At 35.0% G+C, this 24402-nt stretch overlaps 1 protein-coding gene across 1 annotated transcript in view; it reads right to left on the bottom strand.

Moving 5' to 3' along the window:
* EML4 (EMAP like 4) overlaps positions 1-24402 on the bottom strand; it is a 117667-nt gene that overhangs the window by 37149 nt on the left and 56116 nt on the right. The window contains exons 3-9 of the mRNA XM_084901486.1: positions 20438-20567; positions 16882-17055; positions 14791-14919; positions 14062-14087; positions 4620-4743; positions 3276-3425; positions 258-327 (exon numbers count right to left, since the gene is read on the bottom strand). Of these exons, the coding sequence (XP_084757612.1) occupies positions 258-327; positions 3276-3425; positions 4620-4743; positions 14062-14087; positions 14791-14919; positions 16882-17055; positions 20438-20567 (803 nt within the window). The remainder of the gene's footprint in view (positions 1-257; positions 328-3275; positions 3426-4619; positions 4744-14061; positions 14088-14790; positions 14920-16881; positions 17056-20437; positions 20568-24402) is intronic.

The raw sequence follows: 24402 nt of genomic DNA, 5'->3' as shown, positions 1-24402 counted from the left end.
CCTGGTTCATAGGTCGATGCTCAACCACTGAGCCACGCTGGTTGGGTGAGAAGACTTGGTTTTTAGAAAAAACTATTTAAGTAGTATAATTGTCTCTTGGTTTTTAGAACGTTTTTACATTCTAATATTTTTTTCCTTGCTTATACTAGAAATCATAGTTAAGTTTTAGAAGAGTAAATTGAGATATAAAAGTTGTCATCAATCCCATTCTAATAGTAATGTCACTAGGCACAGAAGGCATAAAATGAGATACTCACCCTTCCATCTTTATCCACTCCAGCTATCTGTCCAGTTGCAATCCTAATTTTGTCAGGATGTATAGCAAGGCTGAAAAGCAGTATTAACAACAATTTTAAAAACAGGAATCATACAAAACAGCAGAAATATGCCTTAGTATCAACATTTTTCAAACAGTTTTTTAATCATTAAAAAAATCTCCCAATGACCTATTTCTTTTTCTTTAACAAATCAAATAAACATCAAGTATAAAACGATTTCGTTTCTAAGTTTTTAGCTATACTTCTATATTAAACTTGACAAATTAACAAAACACATTAATTCTGAAGAAAATATTTATTCACTTAACCATTAAATTTATTAATGGCTTAATAAATTATACTTTTCTTTTCTTTTTCTCTTCCACTTACCCACCCTTCTTTCCCCTCTACTAATCACCATGCTGTTAAGTTTCTGTGACTATGAGTTTTGTTTTGTTTTTTTGCTTAATTTTTTCACCTAAATTGTTTTCATATGTCCAAGTTCCTTTCTAGTTCTGCACCTATATACATATACATATTTCACATGGTTTCATTACAGTGAAGATGCATAATGCATTGTAATTTTAATCTATTAAAACATGAGCATTAAGTGTTTCAAAATGGTGGCTAAGTAGGTGGATCTTTCTTGCACCAAACTGGAAATAAAGCTAAACTGGGAAAATTCACCCTGAATTACCAACTTAAGACCAGTTGAGAGGAGGCTTTTAAACAAGGAAAAGCAGAAATCACCTTGAGAGGGAGGAAGGGAGAGAGAAAGAGAAACATTGATGTGAGAAACATCAATTGGTTGCCTTCTGTACACACCCTGACTAGAGAGCAAACCCGCAACTTAGTACTTGTTCAATAGCTAGCATGATATGGATGGGAGTTAGCCTCATAGTCAGCCAGCCTGAGGGGAGATCCCACCCACAAATGGGACAATAACAATCAAGATCCAATTACAAAAGGAGAGCCAAAATAACCCACACAAATCAATACATGTGATCCATCATATACATAAAATGAAAGATAAGAATCATTGATCATATCAACTTATATAAAAAAAAAAAGCATTTGATAAAATCTAGGACCCCACCTCAATATAATAAAAGCTATCTATAAAACTCTAGAGCCAATATAATGCTCAATGGGCAAAAACTAAAAGCATTTCTCTCAAGATCAGAAACAAGACAGGATGCCCACTTTCACTTCTCTTATACAACGTAGTGCTGCAAGGCCTAGCCACAGCAATCAGATAAGAAGAAGTAATAAAAGGCATCCAAATTAGAAAAGAGGTACTAAATTTGTCATTATTTACAGGTGACATATTATACAAAGAAAACCCTAAATAATCCACCAAAAAACTACATCTAATAAGTGAAGTTGGCAAAGTAGCAGGATACAAAATTAATATTCAGAAATCAGTGGCATTTTTTTTTTATACACCAATAAAAAACTCTCAGAAACTAAAAAACAATCCTATTTACAAATGCAACAACAAAAAAGAAGGTACCTAGGAATAAACTTTCCTAATGAGGTAAAAGACCTGTCAGTACTCGGAAAACTAAAGGACACTAAAGAAAGAAACAGAGGAAAACGCAACAAGTAGAAGCATATACCATATTCATGGATCGGAAGAATTAACATCATTAAAATGTTCATATTACTCAAAGCAATCTATATAGATTGAACATAATTATTATTAATATACCAATGTATATTAATTGTATTTCACAGATCTAGAACAAATATTCCAAACATTTATTTGGAACCATAAAAGCCCCAATTAGCCTCAGCAGTCTTGAGTAGCAAGAACAAAGTTGGAGGGTCACAATACCAGATATCAAACTACACTACAAAGCCACTGTAATCTAAACTGCCCCGTACTGGAGCAAGAGCAGGCATACAGATAAACTAAACTGAACAGAGAACCCACAAATCAACCCATGCTTTTATGGTTAATTAATATTTGACAAAGGAGGCAAGAGCATGCAGTGGAGTACAAACAGTCTCTTCAATAAATGAATTTGAGAAAATTGGACAGTTACATGAAAAAAAGTGCAACTAGACCATCAACTTACACCATACACAAGAAAAAAGAAAAAATGGATAAAAGACATAAGTTGAGAAACCATAAAATTCCTGAAGAAAACACAGGCAATAAAATTTCAGACATCTCTCAGAGCATTATTTTTGCCGATATGCTTCTGAAAGAAATATAGGGGGGAAAAAATAAATGGGACTACATCAAACTAAGAAGCTTCTGTACAGGAAAATAAACCCTCAACAAATTGAAAAGGGAACCCACGATATGGGAGAAGATATTCACCAATGATTCATCTCATAAGGGGTTAATTTCAATATATATATAAAAGAACCAATACAGATCAACACCAGGAAGACAAACAATACAATTTAAAATGGGCAAAGGACCTGAATAGACACTTCTCTGCAGAGTACATATACATGGCCAATAGACATATGAAAAAATGCTCAAGGTCACTAATCATTAGAGAAATGCAAATTAAAACTACAATGAAGTATCACCTAACACATGTCAGAATGGCTACTTATCAATAAATCAGCAAAGGACAGGAGCTGGAAGGGATGTGGAAAAAAGGGAACCCTAGTGGGAATGCAGACTGGTGCAGCCACAGTGGAAAACAGTATGGAGTTTCCTAAAAAAAACTAACAATGGATCTGCTTTTTAAAAATATATATTTTTATTGATTGTTAGAGAGGAAGGGCATGAATCTGGGTTGCAGGTTTGATCCCTGGCCCAGACAGGGCTCGTTGAGGAGGCTACCAATTGATATTTCTCTCACACATTGATGTTTCTCTCTCTTGCCCCCTCTCTCCCTTCCTTCCACTCTTTCTAAAAGGCAATGCTCATAATATCCTTAAATTCTGAGGTGTTCACAAGAAATCATTTCCAATAAAACCAAGATTTTTAAAACCCAAAAAAACAAAAAACGAGAGCATGAAATTAAAAAACGAACAATGTTAAATGATACCAACCATTTCACACAGTCTGTATGACCCAGGTAGTGCCGTTGAGTTCTCTCCTCATAATTAAATAGTACTACTACTGATGCTATGAAATAAACTATTTCCCCGGTAGGAAGAAGGTAAACATTAGCTCGACAGTCCTTTCCTCGATAACCATATCTTAAAAGAAAGAGTCAAGGTTTTAAACAAGCATAGTATTCAAGGTGTTAAATTAACCATTTTTTCAAGGATACATAAAGGTATCAGAAAGGTGTAATGTAAAGAGGACTGGATTGGAATTTGAAAACTCATGTTTGCCAGTGTACTTGAATCTTAATTTCCCCCATCTAACAGACAAATAAATATAGATTGAGTTCCTGATGTGTCAGGCACAGAGCTAAATATACAAACCAATGTGAGGCCTATGTCCCTGGAGCTTAGGCTCTGGCAAAAATGACAAAAACAAATGCCAATTACATCGTTAGAAATTGTGGGGGGGGGGGGGGAGGGAGGAAATAACAGCATGGTGGAAGAATAAAAGGACCTAATTTAAATGGAGAGAAAAAAGAGGGACCAAAAGAAGGGCTATCTGAGAAAGTGAGATTCATGCTTGACCTAAACGATAAAGCAGAGATTGTCAGGCACAGTTTGGTAGGCAGAGTGAATGTTAAACAGTTGTACAGAATTATAGGATTGGAGAAATTTCCCAAGCTAATTTCTGCCAAAAGGAGGGAATAATTCAAGAGGTGGGGAAAGATGATGTAGGAGAACAGACAGAAAGCAGAGTTCAAACTATTAGCTCCCTCCTGCTTCACTGTGAGTTTCTTAGATGATTTGAGAGAAGAGAGAATTTCTAAGTGAAATTAGGAGAGCTCTGTTTCATAGTCATTTTTTTAAAAAAAAGTATGGCTAAGAACAGAAGTTAATTCTGGAATTAAAAGCAACCTTGTTAATTTGAGCTCTTAATTCATATTTCCTAGGTTACAAAATACTTAACTGGTGTTTTCTTATTTAATTCTCACAACAGGCCTGTGAGGTAGGGGTTATTAACCTCTTTTTCAAGTGAAGAAACTTAAGTTTTACTGGGGGTTACATGACTCAAACACTGGTCTTCCAAATTCAGTCTAATGCCTTTGCTATCATATCACAAATACCTACCATAATGATCTAAAATATTGCTTTCCCTATTCAAATACATTAATTTTGGTGAATTTTAAACTGCTAATAGCAAAATATATAAAACATGTAAAAGGATCAGAGGTTGGTACGCTTATTACATTTACTTACTGATACAAAATCATTTTGCTAGAGATTAGGTAAACCAATTTTCTTAAATGAAGCCAGAGAATTTGCTGTCACGGTAAAAAAGGATACACCCACTCCAGTTTGAGCTTCTCAGGAGGCAGTTCTGTTCTGATGTCATCATAGTTGTCAACATCAGAAGGAATAAACATTGTAATTGGCCGACCTCGCATAAACATTTTAATATAGTCTCCTTCTGTTGAAACACAAGACAAAAATTAAATCAGAGATTTTCTGAATGACCACAGAAAAGTGGATTATTAACATAATACGATAAAAATAGCTACGTTAGAGTTCTAGTCTTCTTATACATCAGTTTTTGTGTATAAAAATCTAGACCAAAACACTGTAAGAAAAAAAAATTTTTTTCCTTAAATGAGTACCATTTTCATAATTAAAATATTTATGTGTATAAGTTGACACATTTCAATAAGGCCAGGAAGGTTGAGGTAGAAAAATGCAAAAGAAAATAATTTTGCCATGGAAGTTTATTAAACAGTTGAAAAGAAGAAAAAGACTATCAAGGGTAGACAACGACCATGTCTACCACACCATTTGATCAACCTGCTGATGGTTTAATGACTTACAAAATATACAGTCTCAGAACATTTCAAAAGGAGAGGCGTCAAATACCCTCTAAGTCAGGATGGGGAGAGAGACTCAGAGCTCTGCTATACGAGACTGTGAGAAGAGCTGGAAAGGAAGAGATGACCAATGTCCCTCACTTCACAACTGGGCCTACAAGCAGCCCTGGGTCTAAGCAATTAAATTCTATTAGTATAATACAACTAGAGACCCGATGCATAAAATTCCTGCAAGGGGCTTGCCCTCACAGCTGCAGCCTTCACAGCCCTGGCTGCGTCCGGAGGTCATCCGGAAGGATGTCCAGTCTCATTAGCATATTATGCTGTTATTATTACAGGTAACATTTTAAAGACAATGCCAGAAAACAGTTTCTAATTAACAGCCTAGGTTCTAAAATATCTTTTATTTCATAAACCAATGGCTGTTTATAAGATCTACAATTGTCTACAACTAAAAATATCAAAAAGACAACTCCAGAATCAAACCAATCTTTATTATACACCTTTTACAAGTGGAACAATATTTCACTTAACTAAACGGATGAAATTATTACTTATGTCTAAAAAAAAAAAAAAAAAGACACCCAAAAGCCCCAGTATTCCCACCTACATTCAGAGAGGTTTAATACATGTTGATAGTGGGTGCAAAATTGTTACAAAAGACTAAAGAGGAGGACAAAATAAGGGACTGAGCACAAAGCAGAGGAAGTGTCTATCACTTGCCAACTTCCGTGGACACAGACTGAAAATGTGGTCATCAACCAGAGGCTGACACAACCTTAGGACCTCTAATAATAACCTACACTGCTAAGGAGTACATAATACTTCAATACTTTATATAATGCAAACTGAAGAAGGAAAGATACATTACTTTGCTGTAAGTCTACAAGTATTCAGAGTCAGATTTAAAAATTATGCTTGTTATGGGTGAGAAGTTCAAGTTATTTTTATTATTATTACTCACAGTGTGCTCAGCCTCTCAGATCTAAGAACAGGCTAACACCTCCCACGCCACAGTTTTAACACCACATGATGTATGTCTTTGTTACTTCTGAATCTGAGAGTGGGCTCTGCTTCCTGGTGATTTTTAGCAGGGCTGAACTTTGATAACTAAATGATTACCAGCTGCAACTATTTCTCTTCTGCAACCATCCTTATCTCTATTTCCTTGTCCTTCCACGTCCCCCCCACCCAAGTTTGCTTTCTTATCAATGTGAATTTATTATATAATTTTCAATTGTTCTTAAATTTTTTTTTAAAAAAATATATATTTTATTGATTTTTTAGAGAGGAAGGGAGAGGGATAGAGTTAGAAACATCGATGAGAGAGAAACATCTATCACCTGCCTCCTGCACACCTCCCACTGAGGATGTGCCTGCAACCAAGGTACATGCCTTTGATCGAAATCGAACCTGGGACCCTGAGATCCTCCAGTCCGCAGGCCGATGCTCTATCCACTGAGCCAAACTAGTTATGGTATGTTCTTAAATTCTTAAAGGCAGATATCCTGTCCTTTGGAATTTCTCTCAGAATCTTTGATCACATGTGTATATCATAAATGCTTTCTGAATAAAAAACAAAGCATTCAATAGATGCTTCTATCACCTCTTAAATTGTATGTCCAGCAAAGGGAATAGGTTTAGGACAGTATAAAAGAAAAAAAACAAAACGAATCAAAACAAAAATGCTCACCTTTGCTAACAGAATACCATACTGATTTCTTTACCAACTTTCAAGCAGCACTAGCAACTAAGTAAAAGAACTACCTATCTAGAAATTCTGTGGAATAGCGTTAATAAAATACCATAAACACCATTAGTTCATTTCTCTAGACACATATAATGTTGGGACTAAAGAAATCTTAGAGCTCACCTAGTTCCAGTCCCACTTTAACTAAGGCTCAGAGAGCTCAAATGAGTTTTTAGACTGTATTCCAAAATTTTGTGTATTATGTAGAACTCGGGAAACATACTGAATGAATGATGAACTGGGTTAAATAAACTAGACTTTATCTTACCCGTGTTCCTTTTACTTTTTAAAATGAGGCTACTAGAACATTTTATTTTTTTACTTTTATTTCTTATATATACCGTATGTTTCTATTGAACAGTATTGTTCACACAAATGTTAAGTGAAAGGGCTAAAGAGAATGAAATGGGGCAGAGAAAACTTACTGTGCTTAGCAGATATCTGGCAGAAAGCTTGCAACCTTGAGCACCTCCTAGCCCAGATAACCACTAGCCACCTGACGCTGGAAGGAACCAAGGACGGACCGGACTCTTATGTCAGCAGAGCAGCTTACAGCCAGCAAAAGTTAATAAACACCCCTCTCCCTGCTCTCTTGTCTGATGCCTTTCTTGGTCTCAGCCCACCTACACCGAGGTACCTGGCATAAAATCTCTTTTGATATATTATGGCCTCATGTCATAAGTGTATGATGTCAGTGCACTCCAAAGGTCCTCGGACTAGTTCAAAGAAGTCCAATTACCTGACAATACAGCTTACTTATATTTCAAATAATATTAGCTTGAGCTCTGAATCCCAACAGTAGGAAATGGAAGAGGAAGGTGATGTGTCTGTTTTATTATCAGACTGAGAAGAGAAGAATGAATGTTAGTTAAAATTTTGAAATGCTTGATGCTACACTTACTTTCTATGTTCTTCTCACACACCTTTTCTTCTCCCCCTTCCCCCCAGCACTTTCTCTTCAGCCTCCTCAGGTTTTGTTAACCTTCTACCTTAGCATTTCCCCTAGGCTGTCCTGTTTCTCAAAGTGCTCCAAATTCCCTAATCTAAATCCTATGGGATAGTTACCTCGGTTGTTCTGAGAAAAGAAGTTTTGCTAAAATGATTCCTAATGATGTACATACTGATTATTAAAGTTGTTTACACATTTAAAAGACTTTAATCAAAATCTTTCACAGATTGTAAAAAAGATGAAAGGAAAACTTCAGGCAGAGTGGAAAAGGAAGTTATTACTGGATAACTCTGCTCCATAATCAGTTCCTCCAGTTATTTTTTCAGATCTTGCCCTATTTCTGGACTTACAAATTTAACAAACAGCCAGCCTTCTGAACTTTGGGATGCTTACAATTTAAAGCATCATTCTCTCCCAAATTTTCACTTTCAGAATCCATTAAAATGTTTTTTAAACAATCTTAAGAACTAAAGAGTCCATCAAAACTAGAATTTGCATTTTATCTTGAACTAAAATATAGTTGTAGAAATGACGCTATCTATAATCAATAAACAGAAAATTAAAGATTCTTTAGTTTGAGCTTTGTCTCTGATATTAACAGTTATAGCTCCCAAAATCAGAGAGCTAAACAGCAGAGTTATAAATAAGACTAGAGGCCCAATGCACAAAATTCGTACATGGGTAGGCTCCCTAGTGGCCGCTGCTGCAGGCCAGGGCCTCCTTGTCCCCCCTACCTCTCCCTGACTGCCACCCCCACTGGCCAGGGCTGGGCTGGGCAGGGGAGGAGCTGCGGGCAGTTGGCGAGCTGACCCTGCCCGCTGGTCAAACTCCCAGTTTTGGAGACAATTTGCATATTAGGCTTTTATTATATAGGACTAGAGGCCCGGGGCATGAAATTCGTACACGGGATGGGGGGGTGTCCCTGTCTAGCCTGCACCTTTCCAATCTGGGACCCCTCGAGGGATGTTCAACTGCCCGTTGAACAACTGCCCAGTGGTATCGGGTCTAAACAGGCAGTCGGATATCCCTCTCACAATCCAGGACTGCTGGCTCCTAACTGCTCACCTGCCTGCCTTCCTGATTGCCCCTAAACGCTTCTCCCTGCCAGCCTGATCACCCCCTAACCACTCCCATGCCAGCCTGATTGATGTCTAACTGCTCCCCTGCCAGTCTGTTTGCCCCCAACTTCACTCCTCTGCCAGCGTGGTCACCCCTAACTTCCCTCCCCTGCAGGGTTGATCACCTCCAACTGCCCTCCCTTGCAGGCCTGATCCCTCCCAACTGCCCTTCTCTGCTGGCTATCTTGTGTCCACATGGGGGCAGGATCTTTAACCACATGGGGGCAGCCAACTTGTGTGTTGGAGTGATGGTCAATCTGCATATTACTCTTTTATTAGATAGGATAGAGGCCTGGTGCATGGGCGGGGGACGGCTGGTTTGCCCTGAAGGGTGTCCAGGATCAGGGTGGGGGTTCCCTTGTGGCATGGGGCAGCCTGGATGAGGGGTCTGTGGTGATTTGCAGGCCAGCCACGCCCCTGGCAACCCAAGGGGAGGCCTTGGTATCTGGAATTTATTTACCTTCTACAATTGAAACTTTGTAGCCTGGAGTGAAGCCAAGCCCCCTGCTCACTCCATGGCTGCCGCCATTTCTGTTTGGGACTTATGTATCTTATAGAATTGAAACTTTGTATCTTTGAGTGGAGGCCTGGGCTGGCCAGGGCGTGTGGAAAGCTTAGCTTCCTCTATCGCTGGGGAAACCCAAGCCTCTCAACTGCTCTCTGTGGCTATAGCCATCTTGGTTGGGGTTTATTTGCATACTCACTCTGATTGGCTGGTGGGCTTGTGGAGTGAAGTGATGGTTATTTTCCATATTACTCTTTTATTAGGTAGGATGTTAGAAATATTGATTACAATTTCACAGTAGCTGTGACAAAGAACATTTTAGGCAGGCTAAATACTTCCTTAAAAAGAATATATTTTTCAAGCATAAAATTTCAAATCCATTAACGACCCAGCTATATTGTAGTAATGATTTAACATTTTAAAATTCCAATGAAACAATGTAATCTGTAAGTATATTTGGACTCTAAGAATCTGATTTGTCCTATCATAAAGTCTAAATTTCAGCTCTTTCCAAGGTTTAACTGTAAAAGTTGGTCACAAAATAAACAAATTTTAAAAGGGATAGGTGAACTAAGAGGAATATAACCAAATCTTATTAATCCTTTTTAAAGATTTCAAAAATTCCTATTTGTGGTGATTGCCAAATGTTATATAGTTATTTTTGACCAAGTACTAAAATACTACCTTAATTTTCTTTGTTCTATAGGCAGAGTTCTACTGGCTGGTAAGTTTTACTGAATTCTTAATTACGGGGAGAGAGGTGGTGATGAGTGTGCATAATGAAGATATAAAAGATGTGAACCCAGCCCCTTAGGAGCTGACAACACAGGCATAAACAAGTCTTAAACATCTAATCAACTCTCATACTAATTACTGTAATAAGTCAACTTGCAGTTAACAACTTTCTTAAATCTAAACCTCCTTTAATCAGATTTCTCTTTGGTGTTTTGTTTACAACTGTGATTATCACAAAAATTACTTGAAAATACCAGATATGGAAGCTTGCTTAAGCATTTTAGATTATCTTTACTGCCTGGAAAAGTCTTTCTTTGGGAAAAGATAGAAAAGAAGTCCATTCCAACAATATAAACACATAAAAACTTCTAAACAGTGGCTGAAAACTTCTCTAAACTAGGCAAAATATGTTGTATTTTAAAAATTCTCTCAGATCACTCACTTAAATGCTCAAAGAAAGTTATTTTAAGCACTAAAGGGAAAAAATGCTCATTACATCTGCATATAGCAAGTTGTATTAAGTTTTTAAAAAGAAATTTAAAAAAAATAAACTTTAGATGCCAAAACATGGCATCTAAAAACTATTGTTCAGTCTTATTAACATTCTCTTTGTCTCATAATAACAAGTTACACGGACATGACAGGGAGAACCTTTCCACCATGGTGGTGTTTCTGTTACAGGAAAGGGTCCTGTTTTCCTCCTTGAGGTTGGATTCAGTTTACCAAGAGCTCAGCATTCTGCACAGTCGGCCCTATGCGTCCTGCACACCTTCGCACTTGTTACAGAAAACCAGGGCTTGCTGGACCACTGCTGTGGTGAGTACGCCCTGAGAGCTTCCTGGCAATGGCATCGGCGGCTCATAAATACACAAATCCATCGCTTGTGCACATGGTGTTTCTCATTTTTCAAAAAGTCCATTGAAAAGGTGGTTTAAAAAACAGAAAGATGTGTCCTTGAGTTGTTTCCTCTCACAAAAGATTCCCTGGGATTTTCAAGAGGCTATTATTATGATATTCTTTTTTTTAACCTTTAAAAAAAAATTTAAGTTCATTAATGTTTAAAGTATTATATATATCTCCTTCCCCCCACCCCCACCCCCTTTGATTTGTCCTAGATGTCAAAATGTTTATCCCTTCTAGCTCTTTCTCAATTCAGTATAGTAGAAAGAAAATCAGGAGCTCACAAGGAAATAATAAAAACCTGTATATGAAATTCTAATGAAATAGGATTAAGAAGAGGCTTCAACTTCACCTTAAATGCTTTATTTCTAAACAAATAAAACAAAACACAAAAAACCAACAACAAACAAATCTCTATAGTCTGAGTCAAACAAAGCAAAATATAAAGATCTATAATAGAAGCAAAATATAATAGATCTGGGTGGTCACTATATTGGAGCTAGCTATATATTATTGGCATACATTTTCAGAAAGATTAAAATATTTCATTCACAATCTTTGAAACATTTAAAAAGCATTATTAAAATAAATGCTCAATAGTTTTGGTGAAACAGTTCCAAAGGAACCAATTGTAAGTACAGTTCAGGAATGTGCCACATGATTTATTTTACTTTGCCTTTTCTCCCAATCTTGGTATATGTCACTGATCAACTGTACCTCTTTTATACTAAGCCTGATCACAAGTTTCAAAATTATTTTCAAAGTGCTTCAGGAAAATAGTAACTGTTACAGTGAGCAACACATCATAAAGTCTATTTGCCATTTCTGGATAAAATAGATTTTTAACTATGTTATCTTAGTTATTGACATGCTTTAAGAATGAAGATTTTCTGGTTAATTACATTTCCTAGTTTAGATTTTTTTTTTTTTTTAAACATATGCTTATAGTTGTGAAAATATGGTATGGGTGAAAAGTTTTCAACCAGAATAAAATAAATATGCATAAGACTAGGATGTTCTCTTATGAAAAGTCATTATTTCCCATGTCCAAAGGGAGCAGTTGGGGCTTTTTTTCTCAGTTAAAAATAAGGAAAAAAGATTTTAAGAACATATATTATTAAAAGTTGGGACAGTTTATATAAAAAAATTGGAAAGCCTTTAAACATTTTAATCTAGAAGACTGTTACCAACAACATCAAGAAATCAGACCTTAGCTTTTACAGGGCTTTTAAAAAATCTCTAATGGAGAAAACATGTTCTTTTTTATCTCTTTTAAAATACAGAGAATACTTGGACAAGCCCAGACGTAGGGATCTAAGTAATGTTTATTTAGCCCATTTTAAGAGGCACAACATCTAAATTTTAGAAGTGTTTTTTTTTTTAAATGCAATATTTGGTTTCATATCTTTCCTGCTATTCAATAAACTAAAACAGACTTAAAGCAAGCACCCTTTTTCCTTAATTCTGAAATTACAAAATTTGGGGTACCATCTCAGTTCAGTTAAGGGCTTTTTGACTTTTTGTTTCTTTCTTTCAAACTGTACACCCTCATAGCAGGTAAGAATATACTCCCTCACAATAGGTAGCAATATATAGACAGTGTCAGTAGGACTATTAGCCTATATACTTTATAGATAAGTTTTAGTTATTTTTTCAGATACAATGCTCAGTTTACAGAAGTATGATCAGGTTTTTGGACAGAATGCTTGGAGCCAACAGGTCAGAAAACAACACAAGGCAAGCACCTGTATTCAAATTCTTTAAAACAAGTTAGTGAAGGACTGGGGGATGGGGAAGTGTGGAGGTTGTTTTACATTGTCTATTTGCTGCAAGAAAGAACTTTCAAAAGTTATTAGAGACTCTTAGAGCTGTCTAGTATGGAGGGAACTGGGTCCAAAGTCTCAGTTACAAGAAAAAAATTATCAGATGAACAGTGTTTCATGTTTTAAAATAATTTATTTTGGCAAATGGAATTTTGAGCTTCTCCTCAATACACTCATACTTTTAATCATTATAGGATTCTGATTCTTCGGTGGCACAGGTCACTTGACCACTAACTAGGTCTCATGCTTACGCTCTTTCCTCTCTACCATTTTGCTTCCCTTTCCTAAATGAGGTTCCTAATGAAATTTCTGTTCCTAATCAATCAGTATTTTGTAAATGTAATGAGTAACAAATACAAAATTGTATGCACACTACACTCAATGATCTCCTTGCTGATTCTTAACACAGCAAGAAATACCTTGCCGTAGGGCTCATGTACTTCCAGATCTCTCTGCTCATGCAGAATATGTTTCCCGAAGTTCAGACATTCTAACTGCTGAATCCTGGTCTTGACAAAATAAGCACTTGTTAAGTATTTGTTAAATGAGTGTTTAAAATGTGTATCCGACTTCACTTAGCATAATACATGTGAAATAAATCAGTCAGGAAAAGACAAGTATCACATGATTACATTCATATGTGGAATCTAAGTAACAAAATAAACGGATAAATGGAGTGGATCAAGAGACATGGAAGCAAAACCTGAGGGAAGGTGGGAGAGGATGGTTGGATGGGAAGTAATCCAGATGTCCTTTCGGACGTCCTTCCTGACAAAGCCATGTTGGCAGGGTCAAGGCAGAGGAGGTTAGGAGGAGGTTAGAGGCGATCAAGCAGGCAGGGAGAGCAGTTAGGGGGATCAGGCTGGTAGACAGGTGAGCGGTTAGGAGCCAAAGGTCCTGAGAGCTCCCAGATTGGAGAGAGTACAGGCCGAGCTGAGGGGACCCCCTTCCCGTGCACAAATTTCATGCACTGGGCCTCTAGTCTTATAATAATTGGGAATTCTCTTAAATGACTATAATAATGCACTTCTCTTTAATTACTATGAGCTAATAAAGTACATTGCATGAAAATAGTCAATATACTGATCAAATAGCAAAAATTTAACTGATATAGAAAAGCAAAGTAAATATTTTTAAAAAGAATTTTTACCTTGGTTGATGATGACATCTTTATGCCTACAAAAGAAATTCAAAGGCATTTATTTTATAATTTTATTTGGCACACCATTATTATGAACCACCTGAAGAAATGGTAAAAGTTTCAATGCCTAGGACATACCCAAAATAAATCTCTAGAAATGAAATTCAGATATTTCACTGGTTTCAACTACTAACCTGTTATTTTATAAAATAATGAATATTTCATAAGCTCAACTAAAGAGTGAAAGCATAGAAACAATTTATAAAAAACACTCCAATCTTACGGGATCTCTGAGGTTTACTATTTGATTTGTGGTGCATTAATAGGAAGATGTGGTCTTTTTAAAAGCATTTAAAATTAAAAGATATACTTAGAAAAAATTATAATATAGGTTTTTAATTTATTTTTAATTAAATTTATTGAGGTGACATTGGTTAATAAAATTATATAGGTTGCAGGTGAACAATTCTATAATAGGTCATCTGTATACTGTCTTGTGTATTCAACACCCCAAGTCAAGTCTCCTTCTATCACCAGTTATCCTCCTTATCCCCTCTTTCTCTCTTCTACCTCCTCCTACTAACTTCTCTTTCCTTCTGGTAATCACCATACTGATGTCTGTGCCTACAGTATAGGTTTCAAAAAAATAATTCAAACCAGGCACTTAATTGTACATGCAAACATGATAGTCACATATTTACTAATTTTCAGATATAACTGAGAAAGTATAATACTTACTTGTCTGTATTTTTTATAACTTTCGATATTATTTTTGATGTTGAAACTGCCTTCAATAATTTATTACGACTATCATCTGAATTTTCCCAGGAATTATGTGACTTTTCAGCTGTTGATGGTCTTTTTATGCTGGAAGAAACATATTAATTTCTTAGAGAAAAATTCTATAAATAGCAATGACATATAATTGACAGTTTATATAGAATATAAAAGCAGCAATTAACATTTCCTTAGAGCTAATTCAGAAAAGAGAAGGAAGCATTAGTTGAAAGGTTCTGCCTGGATGAGTGAAGGAGTTATGCAAAGCAATTACCAAGTCTGTTTTATTGTTTTCACTATTCAGAAGACTCATTAAAATAGGTTTTACTTGATTTTAAAAAATCTGTACTTTTTTGTTATTAATAGGAAAAATCTATTTGCTTAAATTTCCAAGTAGCACTATTTCTCATAACTTGGTAGAACTGTCTGAATTTGTGAAAAAACCTGTAATGTTGCATATGTTGTTATAAAACTGCTATTTCATTATATATGGTAGACATGATACTTTCTAAATAAATTGTGGGATTAAAACTAAAACTTTTGTTTATATCTTTTAGAGACAATTTTAACCCATGACCAGAAATAAACACAATTTAATCTAAGAATGTTGAACTATCAACACTGATTCATTTATTTATAATTGAAAATGTTCTGACTTCTATATAAATTTTTGGCTGCATTGCTAACCATCCTATAACTCATCCAGTCTTCAAGACTTCTCACAATAGTATACCAAAGAGCAATTGAGAATGGCAAGCACATTTCCAAGAGACCTTAATAAGCTGAAAAGAAGGCCTGGGACAAAGAAGACATCAAATCAAATCAGAACCTTTAAGAGACTGATTATAAAAATAAGTTACCTTTAACCATATACACTTCAAAAGTGTGCAACATTAATAAGCTATATCTGAGAAAAACACCACATGAGACCAAGCAGAAAAATTTGCATGAGACACACAGACCAAGCATTTTTAAAAATGTTAAACATGCATTGATAAAGTGAAGGATTTTTTTGTTTTCCCAAATTTCCCACTAGTGACTTGAGGCAAAATATTAAACTGATCAAGTAAAAATATATTATAAACCTTTTAGAAATGCTTATTTATTTTATTAGAATCCTACCCAGTTCTGAGAATGGTTTAATATTTTCCTAAGATTTCCAAGTATGTTGATAAAAAGAGTGGGTAAACGTAGATTTACAGTTATAAATATGAGAAACAGACTTTACTTTTGTATTATTATTAATTTTGCATTATTTTCCACAAGAACACCTGCAAATCTACTTTTGACCACCCCGTATAACTATACCTAATCATATAGCTAAAATCAGCATTTCTAAAGCAGACATATTTCATTAAGTTGGTCTAAATATTTGATTATAAGGCAGCTGTAGCACTGAACTCCCAGCATGCAGGTTTAGATCCCCAATTTAGGCTTAAACACATTGTTAGAATGTCTCTCCCTTCTCCCCTCTCATACCTTTAAAATATTAATTATTGCAGACACAGAGAGAAGCCCTCAAGCAAGCCTTTAGCATAGAAAAGACCAAGTGAAATGGATTCATTTCCCTTCTCAAGCAAGAACTTCTTCTCCTAAAACCCAAGCTAAAATTGAGAGGCAGTAACAACAAAGAGCCATTTGTTGAGAGGGGCCCTTGAAAGCTAAAGCTTGTAATGATGCCAAAATATGAAGAGGATAATTACATATGGCAATTTTCTATCCATGGCTATAAATTTATGAATAGTTATATAAATTTAAAATATCCTGTAATTTTATTAGAAAAATATTCTCTTGGTTTTAGAGGTTATTTCTGCTTTCCATTCATCAAAACTGTTCAGAGCTTAGTTTTTGTCCCAGTTTTAAATGAGAAATTTTGATCTTAAATTCTTCATTATCCAATGTCTAAAGTATAGATTATAGCAACAAGGAAGGGAAAGTAAAAGCCACTAGGCTTTCTCTTGGAATCCATGGATAGCCAACTATTTCCCACGTCATAAAATTTAGGTATCATTACAACCATTCCCTAGCTCTGAACTCAGGGACAGTTAAAACCTTTTGGTGGGAGCAGAATTCTTGCTTTCTGGAGTTTGTCTGTGTATTTGGAGAGGCTGTGAAGAGGGCTGGGGAGAAGGTGATGCTCGAATTTGTGGACTTTGATCATTAGAATGAGATTCCTCTTTTTTTTCTCTCTGTCCTTGTGGTTTTTCTTTCTTTTTTTCTGTACCACTGTAAAATAAAGTATAAATGGAACAACACAAATTTAAACAAAACAAAAAAAAATTAAATGGTGGGAAAAGTGATTATTATATAATTCAATCCTAAAACACACACGAATACAATTTACATGGCTTTCATTGGAATGAAGATGTTTCTTTGAAAATTCTGGAATCTACTATAAAATCTTCCGTGAAGAATTTAAGAATAGTAAGGTAATATATCTTTTCCCCCTTAGACCCACAATGACTACGGCCTTTGCCATATTGGCAGATTTGGAAGGACAATAGATCTCATTTCAGCTTACCCAAATGAGAGCATTAGCGACACTTTCCATTACTTTTGTAATACATACTGACACCCAAAGCATGCTGACCGTGTTTAGTCAATTATTCTCTAATTCCCATTTCTTCTGTATACTTCTGTTCCTGCCAGGTGAGTATTAAATTTACCAAGAGTTCACTGTGCTTTTCACCCCCCTGAATCTGTTTACACCAGCTGTACTTATTTTAATTGTAATTAAATACAAAGAAAAGTGATAAAATATACAAAGAAAAGAGAATTGTAATCTTTATGAACACTAAGTTAAATGCCCCAGAAAGACTCCATATAAATGAGTTACTAAAAAAAACGGTTACATTTTATGTAGGTGAGCCAACTATAAAAGTTTGAGGGGGGAAAATCATAAAGATAAGGGTTCTAATTCATATTGTTTTGCAAGAGTTTTAAAATTTCTCATTCTGTTTTAAAAACTACAACTAGAAATTATAAAAAAAATAATTTGTGGGTATATTTTATGCAAGATCATCAATAAGGCATATCAGAGATGCATACTTAGAAAGAAAGGAGGTAAGAGGCTCATTTAATTGACAAATGAATATATGTGAATATATTTTGTGTTAAATAAAACATTTATGGCCCTAGCCGGTTTGGCTTAGTGGTTTGGAGCGTTGGTCCACGGACTGAGGTCAAGGGCATGTACCTCAGTTGCAGGCTTTATTCCCACGCAGCTGGGGCGTGTGCGAGGCAACCAATTGATGTGTCTCACATGGATGTTCTCTATCTCTCCCCCTCCCTTCCACTCTCTAAAAATAATCAATGGAGAAAATATCCTCAGGTGAGGATTAACCAAAACAAATAAATATTTAAGTATTAATTCTTGTGATTCCACACTTTGACTTTTATTTTTAGTGTTGATAGTATTTGCACTTTGACTCTTGATTAATGAAGCACCTGCCATTCCTAATCACATGACTTACGAATCGTTACATTGCACAAACTACAAAGTGATAGGAAGAGTTGAAAAGGTAGAATTGAATTCCAGAGTTGAAAAGGTAGAAAACTATCAACTGTTTAAACTTAACCAAAAACATTTTGTAATTAGACTATACAGTGTATAAATCTACAAGGAAGTAGGTTTACAAACATTTTAAACATATATATATACTATATGCAATTTATCACATTATAATAGTTTAAAATGTTAACATATAATTTTGAAAGTGACATTTCTTAATCTAATTCAGTTCTGATATCTTCAGACTGGCTAATTAACTCTACTTCATGTTCAGGTTTTTTTTGTGTGTGTTTTTTAAAGTATGCGCTGAGATATAATTTTACATAAAAAATATCACATTAATTTTGAAATTTATATCTGAGTGAGAAATTGCTTTTTTCTTGTTCTTCAAATTATCTTGAGTGCACAAGCCATTACTCTTATGTGGGGTCCAGCACAACCTAAAAGAGATTTTCCTTTTGGTTTATTAAAAACAAAATACTGCCAAGTCCCTGAATTATAAAGTAACAAACTCAGTTGGTCTTAGATTGTTGTGTCATTGTCATGCATAATATTGATCACTGCACAGAACTATAGCTAGGTAAGAATTTAAACTATTACTGGATACAAGGAAGTTGATTAAAAACTGTGAGAAAAATTCATGACAAGGACTTCAAAAACTGAATTCTAGAAGGGGCTTTTTAAAAGGCCTAAAGATCTTGTCATTTCTTCACCGTTCCTGGTTAACATCTTTAAGTCCACATTGATGAATAATTCAGTCACTAGCATTAGTTTATCAAAGCAACCATTTTCTATCAGTTCATTTTAAAATATTATTCTATTACTTAAGATCCTCAATTATTCTTTGAAGAAAACAGCTCTAAGATTAAGTAGTTGATCTCTTGTGGTCTCTCCAAACTCCACATGGAATAATTTGTTAGAAATTACACAAAAGCAATTTTGTTGAAACAAAAGATTAAATTAATTGATGGAAAGTAGAGAATATAAATCTGTAATCCACTGAAACTTTTATATTGCAATATTTCCATTGTCTTCCATTCCCTGACACACATACATAAATATACATACCACACAGTACTATATTTTATTAGCGCCACGCTCTAACCAACTGAGCTAACCGGCCCCACTATATTTTAAATTAAGCCTTAATTTTGTAGTTAAAGAATAAAAGTTATAATAGTGTTTAACTTCTCACTAATGTAGACATTTATCAAAGATTCTATTTCTCCTTTAAAAAGCTGCATTAGAGGATGACAAATACTGTATGATATGACTTTTATGTGGAACCTAAAAGAAACAAAATAAACAAAAGACTCAGATACAGAGAACAATCTGATGTTTGCTAGAAGGGAGGGAAGTGGAGGGTTAGGTAAAAAAGTGAAGGTAAATAAGAGGTACAAACTTACAGTTCTAAAGTGAGTCACAGGAATGTAATGTATAGCATAGGAAATATAGTCATTAATATCTTAATAACTTTGTATGGTCACAGATATTTACTAGATTTATTGTGGTGATCACATCCTAGGGTACGTAAAAATGCTGAATCACTATGTTGTACACCTGAAACTAATATATTGTATGCCCACTACTTTATAAATAAACTCGAGGCCTGATGCATGAAATTCGCTTAAGGGGCTCAGCTCCCGCCTGCCAACTGCCTGCCTCTGTCCCCACCACCGTGGCTTCATCTGGAAAAATGTCCAGTCTAATTAGCATGTTATGCTTTTATTATTATAGATAGGCAAGCATGCTTTATCAAATGTATCACTTTCTATGGAAAATTCACTTATGTAATTATATTAAACATAGAGATGCTTAACTCATCAACAAATGCTTGTTAAACAGAAACCAAACCCCCTGAAAATGCTCTTTTAAAGCAACAACCAAAAGCTGCCTCACACAACTCGATAGGTATGATGATTATAAACTGAGTGAGTACAGGCTGGATGCCTCTATGTTCAAAGGATATACTTCACATTTGTTTCAGAAGTGGACTGTTATTCCATTCAACCATTTTAGAAGTTGCTTTCTCTCTCTCTTTCACACACACACACACACACACGCACACACACACACACACATCTTACAAATGGATACCTTTTAGCAGCAGATGAAAAAGTGTCTTTTCTGGCAACTGAGACAGAGCTGGTATGACTTGGTTTTCTGTTTGTACCACTCCCATTGGTTATACAGGACATGGAAATAGCTTCTCGAATGCCTGCTTGACCTAAAGGTGATTAAGAAAAAAATTTTCACCAAGTTTAAAAATATTTCTCAAAGATTGGAGTTTAAAAAATTAAAACATTAATGTTTGAAACTAGTAGGCAAAATGTTCTCCCTGGTATACAGCATGCAATAGTCTTGTCTCAAGAGTTAATCTCATCAAATAAATTTATAGGGAAGCCATGCTAAGTTGCTAAATTGCAGCTAGATCATTCGTTACCTAAATTATTTGCTTGCCACACACAGCAGCTTTAAAGTACATGATTTTAGGTTGTGCTTCAAATTAAATGACAAATTCCCCATTAATTTTCAGAATAGCTCAGGTTGTTGAAATTAAAAATACTAAATGTTAAATCTTAGCATGTTATTTCATATTAATAAATTATAAGTATACAAAGTAACCTCTGCTTTTTAAATTTACACAGTAGAAGGACTGGAATAAATAAGTGATGCCTAAGAGAGTGTGGTCAGGAAAACTCAAAGTCACAGATAAAACAGCGTCATACACTTAAGGGGTAAGTTTATTTAAAGATTTGGGAACAGAGAAGTTTTGAATTATTGGACTCAGTTTTCTCACATGCACACAAGAAAATCTAACTTTTAAATTTGGCCAATCTCACATTTGTTTGCTTCTCTTCATAAAAGCACAGAGTAAAACACTTTTATGTATAGCACTCTAAAGCAGCGGTTGCCAATCTTTCGGACCTCACAGACAACTAGTGGTCCACAGACCACCAGCTGGCGACCACTGCTCTAAAGTGCCCCATATATGATAGTATAACACTGCATTTTTTCAGAATAAGCAGGTAGGCAAACCTGTGTCATAAGCATCTAAAATCTTTCCTTAATATACAGATTCCTAGACCCTACCTCAGACCAAATGACTGAGAAGAGAGGAAGAGGGAGGCCTATTGTATTTTATTTTTTGAAATTTCCTAGGAAATTTTTCACAAATTATAAGATACAACTCCTCCAATTTATGCTAATATCATTGGTCATCAGCTCTAGCGCTAGTCTGTGAAATAGGTGACCGTGTATTACAATATTTAAAAATTTTAAATTAATTTATTTGTTTTATCCTCACTTGAGATATGTTTATTGATTTTAGAGAGAGACAGGGAGAGAGAAACAAACACTGATCAAGTGCCTTCTGCATGCACCCCAACTAGGAATCAAACCCGTGACCTTTTGGTGTACAAGATGCTGCTGCAAACAACCAAGCCATCTGGCCAGGGTTGAACTACAGCTTTAAAAAAAAATTGTGGTAAATATTCATAACGTAAAATTTGCCACTTTAATAATTTATAAAGGTACACTCAGTAGCATTCAGTGTCTTTACAATGTTGTGCAACCGTTACCATTATTCCGTTCAAGAACATCTTCATCACCCCAAACAGAAACTCTTTACTATTAAGCAGTCCCTACTTCCCATTCCTTCCTTCCTCCCCCCAGCCCTTGTCAACCTTTAACCTGCATTATCTCTATAGATTTTCCTATTCCAAATATTTAATATATGTGGAATCATACTATGTGTGCTCTTTTAGTGTCCAGCTTCTTTCACTTAGCACCATGTTTTCAAGGTTCCTTCATGTGACAGCATGAGTGAGTACTTTATTCTTTTTTATGGCTGAATAATATGCCATTGTATAAATATATCACATTTTGTTTCTTCATTCATCCGTCATGGACATCTGGTTGTTTCCATCTTTTGGCTATTTTGACTAGTGTTGCCATAAACATTTGTGTACAAGTTTTCATGTGAATATCTCATCATTTATTTAGGTATATAACTAGGAGAATTGCAGGTTCACATGGTAATTTTATGTTTAATTTACTGAGGGACCCCAACAAACACAGCAGTTGTACCATTTTACTATCCACCAGCAATGTATGAGGCTTCCAATTTTACCACATCCTTGCCAACACTTATTTTCAGTTTTTAAAAAAACTTACAGCCTTCTTTCTCTGTGTGCTATCTCACTATGATTTTGATTTACATTTCCCTAATGAGGATGAAAATCTTTTACTAGGCTTGTTACCATTTGCATATCCTCTTTGGAGAAGTATCTATTGAAATCCTTTGCCCAATTTTTCAATAGGACTATAGTATGATGTAAATTGTTGTCTTCCTTCTTTTTTTCTTAGTAATTATAGAGCTAAAAGTTTGTCAATTTAAGCTTTGGTTTCATTAACTCTACTATTTTCCTATATTCTACTACATTTATCTCTAATCTTTATTATTCCCTTCCCTCTGCTAGTTTTAGATTTTTTTTTTTTCTATTTCCTTAAGGTTAAAGTTAATTACTGATTTGAGATTTTTTTTTTTTTTTACATAGGCATTTACAACTCTAAATTTTTCTCTGAGAACTGCTTTTCCTATATGAACAGCTGGTTTTTTGAAATGTAAATTAGCTTTTTTTTTCATTTTTTGTTATACACACACAAAATAAAACATTAACCACTATGTAAAACCACATTTAGTCTGCGATCCACTTCCCATGCTTTCTTTCAAAGTCCCAAACCTCATCTCAAAAGAGTTCAATCACACTCATTAGGAGAGCTATTATTAAAGACAAAACAAAACAATACAACACACACACACACATACACACACACACAAATAACAAGTCTTGGCAAGTATTTAGAGAAACTGGAATCCTTGAATATTTTTGGCAGAAATTTAAAATGGTGTGAATGCTGTTATGTGCAACCCTCTCTGATAAAAAAAATACGTAACAGCCAAAACCGGTTTGGCTCAATGGATAGAGCGTCGGTCTGCGGACTGAAAGGTCCCAGGTTTGATTCCGGTCAAGGGCATGTACATTGGTTGCTGGCACATCCCCAGTGGGGGGTGTGCAGGAGGCAGCTGGTCGGATGTTTCTCTCTCATCGATGTTTCTAGCTTTCTATCCCTTTCCCTTCCTCTCTGTAAAAAGTCAATAAAATATATTTTAAAAAAATACATAACAAAGTTTCTTCATGTTCTTTTACCTCAAGAAGAAGAGCTTGTATTTCATACACACTAAGCTAACAATTATTTCCAACAGAAAAACATTACACTACCAAAGTATAAATGTAATAATCTCTTCGATTTCAAAATAATCTGAATAGGGCCACAATTTGCATGAGGACTATTAAGTCCTCTATAACTCATTTAGAAGTTAACCTGTAGGTATTCTATTCACTAAACACCAACAAATTACAGGTACTGTTCAAAATATATATACATAATTCTATATATATGTGTATATTTCATAAATGAATAATATAATCTGTGTTTCACATGTAATGGAATTGTTTCAGTTGCATTAGAATTTTCTACATTCTCTTGAATATCACTTAAAAAAACAACTACCATTCTTTTACCAGCGTCTCAATGGCATATCTACTTCAACTTAGTGTTGCTGAAATTACTAACCTAAATTGACATTTTATGTTGATACTAATGTAATTATACTGATGTAATTATTCTTTTCTCAGCAATTACATTATGGTGAAATTTTAGTTACTGATTATGAAATGTACTCTTCTGAATATTAATATATTTATAAGATTGAGTCACCCTATTACCCTCAACTGAATATTACTTAAAATACTACTGTGCAGAAAAAAAAATAAAAAACTGACCACTAAAACTTTGCAGAAGTCTTCTAACCCTGTTCAAATTACTGCATCCTCTAAGAACTACTGTTAAGTTTATAATGAAAGGAAAACAAAGGAGCTTATTCTGACATTATCAGAAGTAAAACCTTGGTTTTGACTTTTTGTAAAATGTAAATATGTATGCCATTACAGTTGAAGTGTCTGTGCACCCATCTCTGAGCACATAGCCCCAATTTC

This window comes from Pipistrellus hanaki (genome assembly GCF_964339955.1).
Source record: "Pipistrellus hanaki genome assembly, chromosome: 12".
NCBI classification, from domain to species: domain Eukaryota; kingdom Metazoa; phylum Chordata; class Mammalia; order Chiroptera; family Vespertilionidae; genus Pipistrellus; species Pipistrellus hanaki.
This window is presented reverse-complemented; position numbering and strand designations above follow the sequence as displayed.